The 17,339-nt window shown below is 50.5% G+C and overlaps 1 protein-coding gene across 3 annotated transcripts in view; it reads right to left on the bottom strand.

Annotated features, from left to right (window-relative positions):
* Positions 1 to 14,529, bottom strand: part of PRPF6 (pre-mRNA processing factor 6) — a 49,478-nt gene extending 34,949 nt beyond the window's left edge. For 2 of the 3 annotated variants that reach the window (XM_012440545.2, XM_064382615.1), the window contains exons 1-6: positions 13,851 to 14,001; positions 12,839 to 13,007; positions 11,434 to 11,552; positions 2,589 to 2,667; positions 673 to 849; positions 281 to 436 (exon numbers count right to left, since the gene is read on the bottom strand). In XM_012440545.2, the coding sequence (XP_012295968.1) occupies positions 281 to 436; positions 673 to 849; positions 2,589 to 2,667; positions 11,434 to 11,552; positions 12,839 to 13,007; positions 13,851 to 13,978 (828 nt within the window). In that variant the 5' untranslated portion in view covers positions 13,979 to 14,001. Of the gene's footprint in view, positions 1 to 280; positions 437 to 672; positions 850 to 2,588; positions 2,668 to 11,433; positions 11,553 to 12,838; positions 13,008 to 13,850; positions 14,002 to 14,363 lie in introns of those variants that run through there. The other variant, XM_012440546.3, reaches the window with a different exon arrangement.
* Between the last annotated feature and the right edge of the window lie 2,810 nt (positions 14,530 to 17,339).

Genomic DNA, 17,339 nt, shown 5'->3' with positions numbered 1-17,339 from the left:
TATACCTGTAATCCCAGCTACTCAGGAGGCTGGGTTAGGAGAATCACTCGATTCTCCACCCAGGAGGTGGAGGCTTCATGAGCCAAGATTGTGCCACTGCACTCCAGCCTCTGGGTGACAGAGCAAGACTTTGTCTCAGAATTTAAAAAATTAAAAAGAACTGCAGAATTATTCCGGCAAAATCAAGCCACTAAAAGCAGAAAGAAGAAATGAAGAAGAAAGAAGAACAACAACAAAATGTTTGAACCTGTCTACAGGAAAATGCTGCAGACAGACTCACCTGGCTCAGCCTCATGTCCATCAGAGTGTTCCTCGCTTGGCCAATCTTCCTCATGTCCAGCTCACCTGTGCCAGGTGTCATCAATCCTGGTGTCATTCCACCTGGGTATGGTGTGTTTAGTCCACCTGGATAGGGTGTGTTAAGACCTCCAAATTGCTAGAAGGGAAGAGAGCAGAGGGAAGAATAAGACAATGGTTTGCATTTCATGCCAAAGAACTTTATTCTCTGAAATACTTCCCCAGTGGCCCGATACGTGCACAGCTGTGCAGACAGACTCGGCCAGAGCACAGCCATGACCTGCGGAAGCACTGAATCCAACACTGCCCGCCATCCTGCCACTGATCCAGCAAGACTACGTGAGCCGCATGTGCCCTTGTACTTTGGATGCTCACAGTTTGTCGGGGATCCACTGAGGTGTGGTTCTCTCCAGTCTGTAAATGTTTGGCAAAGAAACTGTCGGGAACGGGGGTCAGTTTCTCGTAGCGTGGGTTCCGCTGACGTTTGTTTCTGGCATCGCCAACCTCAGGGATGCTCAGCCACTCTTCTTCCGTGACTTCCGCCAACTTCCTCTGGAAATATCCAGCCCCAAAAAACATCAATTCTCTGGCAGAATTTCATGTGCCCAGGTAGGACCATGCTCCCCCTCACTTCTAGCCCCCACACCACCATGTTTTAGAAAGGACTTTGGGCCGGGCGCAGTGGCTCACACCTGTAATCCCAGCATTTTGGGAGGCTGAGATGGACGGATCACCTGAGGTTGGGAGTTCGAGACAGTCTGACCAACATGGATAAACCCCATCTCTACCAAAAATACAAAACTAGCCAGGCGTGGTCGCGCATGCCTGTAATCCCAGCTACTTGGGAGGCTGAGGCAGGAGAATCGCTTGAACCCGGGAGGCAGAGGTTTCAATGAGCCGAGATCGCACCATTGTACCCCAGCCTGGGCAACAAGAGCGAAATTCCGTCCCAAAAAAAAAAAGAAAAGAAAAGAAAGGATTTTGATGCAGCAATTGTTTTTAAGTTTTGTTTTGAGATGGGACCCGTTCTGTTGCACAGGCCAGAGTTCAATGGCACAATCACAGAATCACTGCAGCCTCAACCTCCCAGGCTCAAGGGATCACCTCACTTCAGCTTCCCAGCCCACAAGTTGCTGGGACCACAAGTGTGGGCCACCATTCCTGGATAATTTTTTATTTTCTGTAAAGTCAGGTTCTCCCTGTGTTGCCAAGGCTGGTCTCAAACTCCTGGGCTCAAGCGATCCTCCTACCTCGGCCTCCCAAAGTGCTAAGATTACAGGTGTGAGCCACTGCACCCAGGCCCCAAAATGGTTTTCTACTTCACTTAGAAAAATCAATTTAGGCCAGGCATGGTGGCTCATACCTGTAATCCCAGCACTTTGGGAGGCCGAGGCAGGCAGATCACAAGGTCAGGAGTTCGAGAGCAGCCTGGCCAAGACGGTGAAACCCCATCTCTACTAAAAATACAAAAAATTAGCCGGGTGTGGTCGCAGGTGCCAGTAATCCCAGCTACTTAGGAGGCTAAGGCAGGAGAATCACTTGAACCTGGGAGGTGGAGGTTGCAGTGTGCCGAGACTCCATCCCCAGGCAACAGAGTGAGACTCTATCTCAAAAAAGAAGAAAGAAAAATCAATTTATTAGATCTATTCAGCTTCACGAAAATGTAAATTATTCTCTCAAATCAAAGCCCAGGGGACACAGTTTAGAAAATCTTACATATAAACAGGGCTGGATGTGGTAGCTCATGCCTGTAACCCCAGCACTTTGGGAGGCCGAGGTGGGCAGAGCATTAGAGGTCAGGAGTTAGAGACCAGCCTGGCCAACATGGCAAAACCCCATCTCTACTAAAAATACAAAAAGTAGCCGAGTGTGGTGGTGGGCACCTGTAATCCCAGCTACTAGGGAGGCTGAGGCACGAGAATTGCTTGAACCTGGAGGTGAAAGTTGCAGTGAATCAAGACCGTGCCACCGCACTCCAGCCTGGAAAACAGAGCCAGAGTCTGTCTCAAGAAAAAAAAGAAAGAAAGAAAATCTGAGGTATAAGTGGAGTCAAAATTACAAAGAAAATAAGTTCATCTGTCCTACCTTTTATGATAGGGGACGGAAGGGTTTTAATACACATATACATATTCAAACATACGGAAGCAAGGACTTTCTTCTTCTAAGCAATTACCCTCTGAATTTAAAAAACAGCGAGTTAGTAAAGTCTCATCAATTCCACACAAAAGAAGTCTGAGTCCTGCTACTTAGGTGAAGTGCATTAGAAACTGCACACCATTTCATCTGCTTACTTTGAGATCTGAGAATTGCTGCTGGATTTTGGGGCGTTCCATACGATATTTCTCTATTTCTTCTTTCTCTCTTTGCTCCCTAGTAAATAAAATGTGCACACATCAGAAACACTGCATGTCTGAAGATGTCTGAAGCTGCTTTAATATACATTTCAATTAAATCACCAAATAGAACAATTCTATACTCTTAGCAGCTAAATCAAATATATTTCAAGGCAATTGTGAATACATTCTTAGCTGGGCATGGTAGCACACACCTGTAATCACAGCTACTTGGGAGGCTGACGTACAAGAATCATTTGAACCCAGGAGGCAATGGTTGCAGTGAGCCAAGATCACACCACTGCACTCCAGCCTGGGTGACAGAGCAAGATTCTGCCTCTAAATAAATAAATATGAAAACATTCGTAAGTCTAATAACTCAATTACCCACCAAATGAAAACATGCAGAAATTCACTAAAATGAAAACAAAAAAGATCTTACTTTGATCTAAATATTTGAATGTGAGTATATTTACTGCTTGAAAATTAACAAAATCCCAAAGGTAGGACCATCCTATAAACACCTAAGAAGGCCAGGTGTGGTGGCTCACGCTTGTAATCCCAGCACATCAGGGCAGATCACTTCAGGTCAGTAGTTCAAGACCAGCCTGGCCAACATGATGAAACCTCATTTCTACTAAAAATACAAAAATTAGCTGGGCACAGCCGGGCACAGTGGCTTACACCTGTAATCCCAGTGCTTTGGGAGGCCAAGGTGGGCAGATCGCCTGAGGTCAGGAGTTCAAGCCTGGCTAGTGTGGTAAAACCCCGTCTCTACTAAAAACACAAAAATTACCCTGCCGTGGTGGTGCTCGCCTGTAATCCCAGCTACTCGGGAGGCTGAGGTAGGAGAATCGCTTGAACCTGGGAGGCAGAGGTTGCAGTGAGCTGAGCTGAGCTCATGCCATTGCACTCCAGCCTGGTTGACAAGAGTGAAACTCTGTCTCAAAAAAATAAAAATTAGCTGGGCATGGTGGCAGGTGCCTGTAATCCCCAGCTACTTGGGAGGCTGAGGCAGGAAAATAATTTGAATCCAGGAGGCAGAGCTTGTAGTGAGTCGATCCAGCCTGGGGGACGCAGTGAGATCCCATCTCAAAAAAAACACCTAAAAGGAAAAGCAGTAACTATCCTAGTTACCACCAAACCCTCTACTGAACTCCTCCATCCTCGCTTCCTTCTCTTCCAAGTAAGCAGTTAACCACTAACAGCCAACTCAGCTCGGTTCTACAGCTCTAAGTGCCCGAACAGTTTGCTTCATCCATGTAACTGCACTTCAGTGCTGAGACTACACGTGACGATGTGGTATTCACAGCGCTGTTCTTCCTACTTGCTAGTATTATGACGGTTTTCAGAATAAAGTTTTAATAAGTATACTACTTTTTTTTGAGACGGAGTCTCACTCTGTCTCAAAATCGCTTGGGTTCAAGCAATTCTCATGCTTCAGCCTCCCAAGTAGCTGGGACTACAAGTACGCACCACCACACCCAGCTAATTTTTGTATTTTTAGTACAGACAGGATTTCCTCATGTTGGCCAGGATGGTCTCGATCTCCTGACCTCGTGATCTGCTTGCCTCAGCCTCCCAAAGTGCTGGGATTACAGGCGTGAGCCACCGCGCCCAGCCAAATACACTTTTTTTTTTTTTTTTTTTTGAGACTGAGTTTTTGTTCTTGTTGCCCAAGCTGGAGTGCAATGGTGCGATCTTGGCTTACTGCAACCTCTGCCTCCCAGGTTCAAGCGATTCTCCTGCCCAGCCTCCCAAGTAACTGGGATTACAGGCATGTGGCACCACGCCTGGCTAATTTTTTGTATTTTTTTAGTAGAGATGGGGTTTCACCATGTTGGCCAGGCTGGTCTCGAACTCCTGACCTCAGGTGATCTGCCTGCCTCAGCCTCCCACAGTTCTGATATTACAGGCAAGAGCCACTGCAGCTGGCTACCTACACTACTTCTTAAAAACACTTAATTGGCCGTGTGCAGTGGCTCACACCTATAATCCCAGCACTTTGGTAGGCCAAGGTGGGCAGATCACCTGAGGCCAGGAATTCAAGACCAGCCTGCCAACATGGTGAAACCTCATCTCTACTAAAAATACAAAAAATTAGCCAGGCGTGGTGACATGCACCTGAAATCCCAGTTACTTGGGAGGCTGGGTAGGAGAATCACTTGAACCCGGGAGGCGGAGGTTGCAGTGAGCCGAAATCGCACCATTGCACTCCAGCTTGAGCGACAGAGCGAGACTCTGACTCAAAAAAAAAAAAAAAAAAAAAAGCCGGACGCGGTGGCTCAAGCCTGTAATCCCAGCACTTTGGGAGGCCGAGGGGGGTGGATCACGAGGTCAAGAGATCGAGACCATCCTGGTCAACATGGTGAAACCCCGTCTCTACTAATACAAAAAATTAGCTGGGCATGGTGGTGCGTGCCTGTAATCCCAGCTACTCAGGAGGCTGAGGCAGGAGAATTGCCTGAACCCAGGAGGCGGAGGTTGCGGTGAGCCGAGATCGCGCCATTGCACTCCAACCTGGGTAACAAGAGCGACACTCCGTCTCAAAAAAAAAAAAAAAAAAAAAAAAAAAATCCCACTTAATGACTTTGTACATGTGTCCATGTCACCTGCTCTTTTTTGTTTTGTGACAGGGTCTTGCTCCGTTGCCAGGCTGGAGTGTCGTGGTATAATCACAGCCTCAAATTCTGGGCTCAAGCGATCTTCCTGCCTCAGGCTTGGGACTGTAGCTGGAAGTACAGGCATGTGCCACCACATCCAGCTACTGGCTAACGGAGTTTCGCTCTGTTGCCCAGGCTGGTCTCGAACTCCTAGACTCAAGTGATCCTCATGCCTTGGCCTTCTAAAAAGTGCTAGTATTAAACACGTAAGCCACTGCACCCAGCCTGCTTTTTTATAAAATGCATTCGTCCTAGAGGTTCAAATCAAATCTTTAAAATGTAGGGCTGAGTGTAGTGACTCATGCCTGTAATCCCAGCACTTTGGGAGGCCAAGGTCAGGGGAGGCAGGTGGATCACTTGAGGTCAGCAGTTCAAGACCAGCCTGGGCAATATAGTGAGACCCCCCCCGACCCCTACCAAAAAAAAAATTAGTTGGGCATGGTGGCATGTGCCTATAAACCTGTAATCCTAGCTACCTGGGAGGCTGAAGAAGGAGAATCACTTGAGCCAGGAATTCAAGGCTGCAGTGAGCTATATCATGCCACTGTACTCCAGCCTGGGTGACAGAGCAAGATCAAAAAAAAAAAAAATTAAAATGCAATGCCATTCACACTTAACTACTATAGGTATAAATTCATGCACAATGATTTAATAACGAGCTTCTAAAGAAATTTCCAGGCTAGGCACACTGGCTGACGTCTGTAATCCCAGCACTTTGGGAGGCCAAATGATATGGTTTGCATCTGTCTCCATCAAACCTCATGCTGAATTATAATTCCCAATGTTTGAGGTGGGGCCTGGTGGGAGGTCACTGGGTCACGAGGGCAGGTCCCTGATGGCCTAGTGCTGTCCTCAAGACAGCAAGTTTACATCATGCAAGATCTGGCTGTTTAAAATATGTGGCAAAACTGGGTGTGGTGGCTCACACCTGTAATCCCAACACTTTGGGAGACCAGGGCAGGAGGATCACTTGGGGTCAGGAGTTCAAGACCAACCTAGCCAACATGGTAAAACCCTGTCTCCACAAAAAACACAAAAATTAGCCAGATGTGGTGGCATGCACCTATAATCCCAGCTACTCAGGAGGCTGAGGCAGGAGAATCGCTTGAGTCTGGGAGACTCAAAAAAATAAAAACAAAATTCTAGAACTATATTTTACTATTCTAAAATGGTCTTCAAAAAATAAAACATTCTATATACATCATGGGAAGTTATAATTACATGTATAAAAAGCAACAGAAAAAGGAAATGAACCAAACATTAACTGTTACTTTCCAGGCTAACGAATAAACATTACGCTTTTACCCATACTTACTCTCACTTTCCTAACATTTTATAATGAGAACTTTATTTTTTTCCTTTTTGAGACAGTCTCTTTTTGTTGCCCAGGCTGGAGTGCAGCAGTGTGATCTCGGCTCACAGGCATGAGCCACCACACCCAGCTTCCATCCATCCATTTTTGCTTTGGTTGCCTGTGATTGTGGGGGATTACTCAAGAAATTTTTGCCTAGTCCAATGTCCTAAAAAGTTTCTCCAATGTTTTCTTTTCTTTTCTTTTTGAGACAGAGTCTTGCTCTGTCGTCAGGCCGGAATGCAATGGCTTGATCTGGGCTCCCTGCAACCTCTGCCTCCCGGGTTCAAGTGATTCTCCTGCCTCAGCCTCCTGAGTAGCTAGGATTACAGGCGTGTGCCACCATGCCCAGCTAATTTCTGTATTTTTTTAGTAGAGATGGGGTTTCACCATGTTGGCCAGGATGGTCTCAATCTCTTGACCTTGTGATCTGCCCACCTTGGCCTCTCAAAGTGCTGGGATTATAGGTGTGAGCCACCTCGCCCAGCAGTTTTCTTCTAGTAGGTTCATAGTTTGAGGTCTTAAAGTCTTTAATCCATTTTGATTTGATTTTTGTATGTGGTGAGAGATAGGGGTCTAGTTTCATTCTTCTGCATATGGACATCCAGTTTTTCCAGCACCATTTGTTGAAGAGATTGTCTTTTCCCTGATAAATATTCCCGGTACCTTTGTCAAGAATGAGTTCACTGTAGACATATGTATTTATTTCTGGGTCCTCTATTCTGTTCCACTGGTTTATGTGTCTGTTTTTCTGTCAGTACCATGCTGTTTTTGTCACTATAGCCCTGTAGTATAATTTGAAGTGTGATTTCTCTAGTTTTGCTCCTTGTGCTCAGGATAGCTTTGGTTATTCTGGTCTTTTGTGGCTCCATATACATTTTAGGATTATTTTTAATTTTTTCCTTTTTTCTTTTTTTTTTTTTTTTTTTTTTTGAGACAGAGTCTCTCTGTTGCCCAGGCTGGAGTGCAATGGCGCCATCTCAGCTCACTGCAAACTCCACTTCCTGGGTTGAAGTGATTCTCTTGACTCACCCCGTCAAGTAGCTGGGATTACAGGCGCCCACCACCATGCACAACTAATTTTTGGATTTTTAGTAGAGATGGGGTTTCACCATGTTGGCCAGGCTGGTCTCAAACTGCTGACCTCAAGTGATCTACCTACCTTGGCCTCTCAAAGTGTTGGGGTTACAGGCGTGAGCCACTGCACGTGGCTATTTTTTCAATTTCTGTGAATAATGTTCCTGTTTTGATAGGAATTGCACTGAATCTGTAAATTGCTTTGGGCAGTATGGTTTTATTATATTTTTATTTTATTTTATGATGGAGTCTCACTCTGTCACCCAGGCTGGAGTGCAGTGGTGCGATCTCAGCTCAGTGCAACCTCAATCTCCTGGGTGCGAGTGATTCTCCTGCCTCAGCCTCCCAAGTAGTTGGGATTACAGGCGTGAGCCACCATGCCCAGCTAATTTTTGTTTTTTAGCAGAGATTGGGTTTCACCATGTTAGCCAGGCTAGTCTCGAACTCCTGACCTCCAATGATCCACATGCCTCGGCCTCCCAAAGTGCTGGGATTACAGGCGTGAGCCACTGCGCCAGTGGGGTAGCATGGATATTTTAAACACTGATTCTTCCAATCCATGAACATGGAGTATGTTTCCATTTTTTTGTGTCCTTTTCAATTTCTTGCATCAATGTTTTATAGTTTTCACTGTAGGGATCTTTTACTTCTTTGGTTAAGTTTATTCCTAAGTATTTTATTTGTAGCCATTGTAAATATAATCTTTTTTTTTTTTTTTGAGACGGAGTCTCACTCTGTCACCAGGCTGGAGTGCAGTGGCACGATCTTGGCTCATTGCAACCTCCGCCTCCCAGGTTTAAGCAATTCTCCTGCCTCAGCCTCCCGAGTAGCTGAGATTACAGGCTTGTGCTACCACACCCAGCTAATTTTTGTATTTTTTAGTAGAGACGGGGTTTCACCATGTTGGCCAGGATGGTCTTGATCTCTTGACCTCGTGATCTGCCCGCCTTGGCCTCCCAAAGTGCTGGGATTACAAGTGTGAGCCATTGTGCCTGGCCTTGTAAATATAATTACTTTCTTGATTTTTTTTAAGATTGTCCCCTGTTGATGACAGAAAGGCTACTGACTTTTTTATGTGGATTCTGTGTCCTACAACTTTTTTTTTTTTTTTTTTGAGATGGAGCCTCACTTTGTCACCAAGGCTAGAGTGCAGTGGCACAATCTCAGCTCACTGCAACCTCTGCCTTCCAGGTTCAAGCGATTCTCGTGTCTCAGCCTCCCAAGTAGCTGGGATTACAGACATGCACCACCACACCCAGCTAATTTTTGTAGTTTTAGTAGAGACAGGGTTTCTCGATGTTGGTCAGGCTGATCTCCCAAACTCCCGACCTCAGGTGATCCACCTGCCTTGGCCTCGCAAAATGCCGGGATTACAAGCATAAGCCACCACACCCGGCCCAATTTCTTCTATTTTTGATAGTGACAGGGTTCCTCTATGTAGGCCAGGCTGGTCTCAAACTCCTGACCTCAGGTGATCCACCCACCCTCAGCCTCCCAAAACGCTGGGATTACAAGCATGAGCCACCGTGCCTGACGACATAGCCTGCAACTTTAATGAATTTGTCAGCTCCAATAGTCTTCTGGTGGAGTCTTTAGGGTTTTCCAAATATAAGATCATATCCTCTGCAAACAAGAATAATTTAACTTCTTCTTTTCCAATTTGGATGCTCTTTATTTTTCTCTCATCTGACTGCGCTAGACAGGACTTTCACTACCATGTTGAATAACAGTGGTGAAAGTGGACATCCTTGTGTGTTCCAGATGTTAGAGAAATGGCTTTCAGTTTTTCCCCATTCAGTATAATACTAGCTATGGGCCTATCATATGTGGCTTTTTTTTCTTTTTTTTTTTTGTGACACAGTCTCACTCTGTTGCCCAGGCTAGCATGTAGTGGTGTGATCTTGGCTCACTGCAACCTCCGCCTCCCGAGTAGCTGAAATCATAGACCTGCATCGCCACATCCAGCTAATTTTTGGATTTTTAGTAGAGACAGGCTGGTATCGAACTCCTGACCTCAAATGATCTGGCTGCCTGGGCTTCCCAAAGTGCAGGGACTACAGGCGTGTGAGCCATGGCATCCGGCTGTATGTGGTTTTTATTGTGTTGAGGTATGTTCCTTTTTTTTGAGACAGGGTCTCTCTCTGATGCCCAGGTTGAAGTGTGGTGGTACAATCTCAGCTCGCTGCAACTTCTGCCTCCTGGGCTCAAGCGATCCTCCCACCTCAGCCTCCTGAGTAGCTAGGACTATAGGTGCATGCCACCAAGCCTGGCTAATTTTTGTATTTTTTTTGTAAAGACAGGGTAACTACCCTCTTGCCTAGGCTGATCTCAAATTCCTGGGATCAAGCAGTCCTCCCGTCTCAGCCTCCCAAAGTGCTGGGATTACAGGTGAGAGCCACTGTGCCCGGCCAATGAACGATCTTTCTAATGTGTTGTCAAATACAGTTTGCTGGTATTTTGTTGAGGATTTCTGCCTTAATGTTCATCAGGAATAGTGACCTATCGTTTTCTTTTTTCAACGTGTCTTTGTCCAGTTTTGGTATCAGGATAATACTGGTTTTATAGAATAAATCTGGAAGTATTCCTGCCTCTATTTTTCGGACTAGTTTGAGTAGAATTGATATTAGTTCTTTAAATATTTGGTAAAATTCAGCAATGAAGCGATTAGATCCTGGGATTTTTCTCTGCTAGGACATTTTGTATTACGGCTTTGATCTCATTACTTATTACTGGTCTGTTCAGGTTTGGGATTTCTTCATGGTTCAATCTTGTTAGCTCATAGCTGTCAGTTGACATCTTTAATTCATTCGCAAATTACTCAACATATAATAGATTAATCAACAGTCAGTATGCCCTTTCCAAAGATGGTAACACGGATATATAGTAAAAGTAATCCCCAGAATTCTTAAAGCTCTCCCAGGCCCTGAGGCTGTTCTGCAGCAGCCCAGTGCCTACCCAAGCACAGCACAAGACCCTTACGTGGCCTAAAAGCCGAGCAGAGACACATGTACTCTTGCAACTTTTCTCCAAGTATAAAACAATTCAAAATGAAACTTTCTTTTTTTTTGGAGACAGGGTCTCACTATGTCAACCAGGCTGGAATGCAGTGGCATGATCATGGCTCACTGCAGCCTTTACCTCCTGGGCTTAAACGGTCCTTTCACCTCAGCCACCCAAGCAGCTGGGTCTACAGCCACCATCTGGCTAATTTTTAAATTATTTGTAGAGATGAGGTCTCACTAATGTTGCCCACACTGGTCTCAAACCCCTGGGCTCAAGCTATCATCCTACCTCGGCCTCCCAAAGTGCTAGGATTACACATGTGAGCCAGTATACCTGGCCTCAAAACTTTTTTTTTTTTTTTTTTTTTTTTTTTTGAGATGGAGTCTCACTCTGCCACCCAGGCTGGAGTGCAGTGGCACGATCCTGGTTCACTGCAACCTCCACCTCCCAGGTTCAAGCAATTCTCCCACCTCAGCCTATGAAGTAGCTGGGATTACAGGCTTGAGTCACCATGTCCAGCTAATTTTTGTATTTTTATTAGAAAGAGGGTTTCGCCATGTTGGCCAGGCTGGTCTCCAACTCCAGACCTCAGGTGATCCACTCACCTCAGACTCCCAAAGTGTTGGGATTACAGCTGTGAACCACCACACCCAGCCAACTTTTTTTAAAAAGTTGGATAAGTATTGTGAAAGGCAACAATTTCTTTTACCTTCTTTCTTTTCTTCTTTCATCCATCCTTTTATCCAGGGCTGCATAAATAGCATCTGCTTCCTCATCATCTTTTTCATAGGGCCCACTTGAGAAGAGGCTCCCGGCATAGCCATTAAACTGAGAACCAAACAACATGTGTAGAGAGGTGAGCTTTTCCTCCAATACCTCCCCACCAGCAGAAATGGAGAAGATCTCTACTTATGAAATACTTGCTAAACTATTTCTTCAGCCAACAAAGCCAAACTGAGGGACAGTCTGCGATGTAACTGGTAACTACTCTTCGGGTATCAAGGGCGTGAAAGACAGAGGAGCCACTCCAACTGGAAGGGACCAAGGAGACACGACAAAATGCAGTAAGAGACCCTGGACTGAGCCCTAAGCCAGAAAACAGACTTTCACGGAAAAACACGAACTCAAATGCGATGGAGAGACAAAATGCAGTAAGGGATCCTGGACTGAGCCCTAAGCCAGAAAACAGACCTTCATGGAAAAACACGAATTCAAATACGATAGATAGTACGTGTGAGCGTTAACCCCTTGGTTTCAATAATTGTGCTAAGGTCATGTAAGATGGGAAGAAGCTTGGTGAAAGACACACAGAAACCATTTTTTTTTTTTGAGAGGGAGTCTTGCTCTGTGGCCAGGATGGAGTGCAGTGGTGTGATCTCTGCTCACTGCAACCTCTGACTTCCTTGTTCAAGCAATTCTCCTGCCTCAGCCTCCCAAGTAGCTGGGCTTACAGGCATGTGTCATCATGCCCAACTAATTTTTGTATTTTTAGTAGAAACAGGGTTTCACCACGTTGGCCAGGATAGTCACGATCTCCTGACCCTGTAATCCGTCCGCCTCGGCTTCCCAAAGTGCTGGGATTACAGACGTGAGCCACCATGCCTGGCCAACTTTTTTTTTTTTAAACTTTTTTCTGGCACTACTTTTGCAAGTCCCTGCAAATTTAAAATTACTTCAAAACTAAAATTATTTTTAAAAATTTTCCTCAGAGGAAAAATGTATGTGTTAGAAGACAGTTAAACGGTATTCAGTCAGCTGACGTTTTTCTTTAGATGTCTTTTCAGAGAGCAACCACTAACGCTAAAAAAAGCAAATATTGTCACATATTCCACTGTAGGTGTTTACCATAAGAGACTGACCAATACAAAATTCCAAGGCAGTGGTCCTGGCATCTGCAAGAACATCTCTCTGAAGAGACAAAAAGTGCACATTTCTCCGTATTTTTCCTGCTCCCTCTCACTCTCTGCTAAAGATGTCCCGTGAATAGCTGAAATTTTAAATGCGTGAGCCACTCCAAGCCACTCATTACAGGCACCAACACACACTGGTTAGGGAGCTGGTCAGCTGCTCCCAGAGACTGGCTGGAGGAGCCACAGAAGCCCAGCACATCTCACCTCGTCGTAATTGGTGTCATTTAGGTCCTCATCATCATCGTCAGCAGCCTGGTTTTTCTTCATCTGGTCCCCAACGGTTCTCTTGCCTGGGGGTGCATGACGATCATCCACAGGATCATTTGCATCACGGGCGGGCCCAATGTCTGACCGCGTGGTGAAGCCAGTGGCACTGCAGGAGACCCCCAAGACACTCAGTATCTGAGTGCGCCTGTTCCCAGGCTCTTCTCCACCCCGGGCATGACTTAATCTCACCTCTACTTCTAACACCTCTGGGAAACCTCCAAAGATCCTGGTGACAATGAACTGCAGTCTCAAATACCAGTGATCTTCTCTACTTACCTGAGGGTTTCAACCTACCCTGATGACGTTACCAAGGCAATCCCTCCACCCGAAGGCTTCGATCATCTCCCCCTCCACATCCAACCAGGCCCTTAAACCCAACTTGGCCCAAACTGAGCTCTTCTGGGCCCATCTTACAGCTGTTCAGGGGTGTTTCAGTGTGCTGACCCAGATGCCAAGGGTCCATGACACAATATTTGCCTCCCTCTCCCACTCTCACCATCCTGTCTGCCGCCAAGCACTAATGAATCCACCTTCAAAATCTCTCCTCCCCAGACTATGACTCCCACCACGGCTGGAAACCAAGTTAGCCCTCCCTGCCTCTAGCCTTCCTCTACTTCAACCCATCCTCTGCCAGATGATTCTTCCCAAAACACAGCTCTGACTGAAAACTTCTGAAGGGTCTCCAGGAGCTCTAGCGTGGCGCTCAAGGCCACTCCAACCTCCTAAGCTCCGTTCTACTGGCTGCACATCCCACTCACACCGGACTCCCCTGTTCCCAGGGCTTCCTCCTGGCCTCACTTTTTTCTAACTCTCCACACACACAGAATGTCAGTTTCTCCTCTATCGTTACCATGTTTCTGCAGCCCTAAGTCCAGCTCTCCTACTCAACTTGGCCCCAGCGCCACGGTCCATTAAGCACTGGGTTCTAAATCCGACCCTCCTTACGTACTGATTTACGCTGACACCAAACCCTGCACAAGCTTCGGGTCCCCTGAAGGCGCAGTCGGTATCGGAGTCGTGTGTGCCGCACAGATCGCGGTATAATAACACCACCGAGAAAAACCCAGTAGTCCTCATCAGATGAATGGCCGAATAGGACAGCAACGACCGCTCCCTCATCCGACATCGTGCGGGGGCCGCTGCGCGGCAGGCACGGAGGACCCAGGCACGCTTTCGGCGGGCGGGCGCGTGCCAGCCCGACCCGGGAGGCGGCCGCGTTTCCCGCACACGGCACCGCTCATCCCGCACCGCGGCCGACGGCCAGCGCGTCACACCGCGCAGCGGGCAGGCTGCAAACGTCCGTCCCGACCCACAGCCCGCGGCTGCCTGCAGGGACTACGCCGACCCCCCGAGCGTCCTTCCGACTGCGCGGCCAAAGATCGCCGCCCCCAAACGCGCGCGCCGCGCTCCGCCAGCCGTCCCCGCCCCCGCGCGCCGCCCCGGGCCTCGCCCCAGGCCTCACCCCCGGCCCAGCCCCGGCACGTAGCCGAGCGGCGCGGGCATCCCCAGGAACGGCTTCTTCTTCTTGTTCATGGCGGCGACGACGACCAGGGCTGGGAGGGAAGGGAACGAAGCCGCGGAAGAAGGAAAGACGCAGACACGCCGAGGCCGCCGTCCGAGCGCTCCGCGGGAGGAGGTCGCGGCGGGCGCGTCACCCGCGCCCCGGAAGCAGAGCGCTCGGTCCGCACGAAGCCCGCCCACTTTTGACTCCCCGGGCGGAAGCCCCGACGCGCTCCTTGACGACTTCCGGCCGCGGCTGGGGGGGCGGGGACGTGGCAGGCGCGTGCGCGGGAGCGCCTCCTCGTGGCAGGGCGGGAGGAGCGAGGCCGAGCTTGCGCTGGGACCCTAAGGGGCCCCGGGGGCGGCCCCAAAAGCTGAGCCGGGGGCATCGCTGCTTCCCCGGCGCTCTGATGCATTCCCGAGGAGGCCCGTCTGCCAGTAGGGCCCGTGGTCCCTCCCTCTGCACCGGCCCAGCTTCCCGCCCTCGCCCTCGGCGGGCCCCGAGCCCCCGTGCAGTTGTGTAGAGCTTGTGCGTACTGGTTGTGGGCACACCTGCCTGTGGGCGTCCTGTGCGCACGCTGCTGCCCTGTGCTTTTAGCATCCATAGTTTTGGGCCCCCATTCAGGCGTCTGTGCCTCCAGCGGGATTAGAGACCCCACCCACGCCCCCCAATGTGCCTTGCACATTCTGGTGACGGCCAGGCCACATTCTCAGCTCCCGGAGAGCTAATCGACGAAATAACCGCAGCTGACCTGTCGGGAACACGTCAGTACATGAACATGGCTGTCAAGCATGTGGGCGAATTCTGTGTGTGTGGATTAGTGGGGTGTCTGCACATTGAGGTCACGTGTGCTCGTGTTTTGGGTGCACGCGTTTCTGCTCCTTCTGCTGTAAGACGTCCTCCAGAGCCCCTGCATACACCCAGGGAGAGCACCTAGGCTCCTGGGCAGAGCAAGCCAACTACAGCCCAGCCCAGCCCAGCCCAGCCCAGCCCAGCGCTTCTCACTGGAGCCCTGGAGCAAACGCATCGCTCCGGCCTGCTACGGCCCCCTTGGAGTTCCTCTCTGCCCCATCTCCAGCCAAGCCCCTCTCAGTTACAGAGCACTGTACCGCCCCCCCGGGCACTGAGCCAGGTTCTGGGGCTGCAGAGGGAAGGGAGTCACCCTAATGTTCACAGTGGGGTGGGCAGCGTGCGGGAGCCGCTGATCTGCCCCTTCTCCTGGCTCTGTGGGTAGAAGGCCCCGCAAGATGCCCGTCAGCCCATCCCTACGCACGGAGGGGCGCGACCTCAGAGGACCCCCAGCAAGTGCACGGGGCCTCTCCTCCGCGGAGCCGCGCCCGGGGCTCACGGACGCCCCTCGCCCTGGCGGATAGCCTTGGCGCACGCAGGCCCGCGCGCCGCCGACACACCTCGGAGCTCCCGGAGCGCGCCCGGCACACAGGGCTCGGCGGCAGGTGCCTCGCCGCGCAGACTCGCGGACAGCGGGGACCGGCTCGGGAGCGGAGCCGGCTGGGGCGGGGCGGGGCGGCGGCGCGCGTTCCCCGCCGGCCACACCGGCCGCCCTGCACTCGGCGAGGGGCGTGTGCGCGGGCCGGGCTCCCGCGGGCCCCATGTTCACCGAGCTGAGGTCCAAGCTGAGCCCCCCGCGAGGCCGCGCCGGGGCCGTGCGCGCGGACTTCGGGGAGCGCCGGGATGTGGACGGTGAGCGGGGCTGGACCGGGGCGCGGGGATTTCGCGGGCGGGGGTCTCAGGGACCCAGAGGCACTTGCGGGCCTGGAGCGGCGGCGGCCGTGGGCATTCGGAGGACGTCTCGGCCCAGCGCGGTCCCCGTGGCCTTTGTCCTGTTTTGGGGGGCAGCCGGCCTCAGGCCCGGTCAGCGCGCCCTTGGCTTGGGGTGAGCGGGTGACAAGCCGGGGCGCCTGTGTCCACGCCGGCACTGCGCTCGGTCACCTCTTCCTTAGCGCGGAGAAAACCCTCCCAGCCTTCGCCGTGGGGCCGAGAGGGGACCGAGGTCACAGCCGGCCTGGGTGCCCCCGACCCATTTCCTTCTGGAATCTTGGCGTTAGGGCGGGAGGGACCCACGGGCCGCCGCGGGACAGACGGGACTCCCTCCCGGAATGCGGGCAGGAAATGGGCGGAGCCCGCTTGCCCGGGGCAGGTGTAGCGCAGGCGGAGGAGTCGGACGGGTTCCCGGGGCTGCCGCGCGCTCCTGCACCAGCCCGGCCGCTCGAGGCCCTGCAAAGCCCGGAAACCACAGCGCCTGTCCGCTGGAAGGCGCGGGCTTAGAATAAGTCTTTTCCCACAGCACTAGAAGCTGCCTCGGTGCGGTGGCCACACCCTCTGCTGACCCTAGACCTCAAATTTGGGGTCACCCAGGGTCCGGTTCCTGAAAGTTGCAAGAATTGGGGTGGAAGATGTTGTCTCAGAAGTCTTACAGGGGTGGGAGGACCGGGGAGTAGGATGTGGGTTTCCCCCCACATTCAGACCTCCTAAACACATCCCCAAGCCCTGCCCTGGGTGTGGAGTGGGTGGCTGAGTGTGGGGCGGGGAGGGTACATGAGGGGAGGGCCCCAGCGTGGGAACCTCACCTGCCCTGCTGAGGGCCTGGGCGCTGTAAAGACAGGGACAGGCCCGTGCCCACCTTCTGCCTCCCCACAGGCTCTGTTCACTTGCAGACACCATACAGAGCCTTCATTCATTCATTCACTCACAATGTTGTGGGGTACCCCATGTAACAAGACCTGGATCGAAATGTCTGCCTCCCCCAGACTCAGGTCAGCAGCGCCCCCAGAGATGATCACAAAGCTCAGATGAGACGCCCTAATGTAGTTACTGCAGGAAGAGGGAGCACAGGGCATCCCCGTGGGTCTCCGAGCAATGGCTGTACCCCACATACCTGTGCTCACCCACCCACAGCCAGTGGGTGCCCACCATTCA

Source organism: Aotus nancymaae, unplaced genomic scaffold (assembly GCF_030222135.1).
Source record: "Aotus nancymaae isolate 86718 unplaced genomic scaffold, 86718_ANA_hifiasm-v0.15.2.pri h1tg000029l, whole genome shotgun sequence".
NCBI lineage: Eukaryota > Metazoa > Chordata > Mammalia > Primates > Aotidae > Aotus > Aotus nancymaae.
This window is presented reverse-complemented; position numbering and strand designations above follow the sequence as displayed.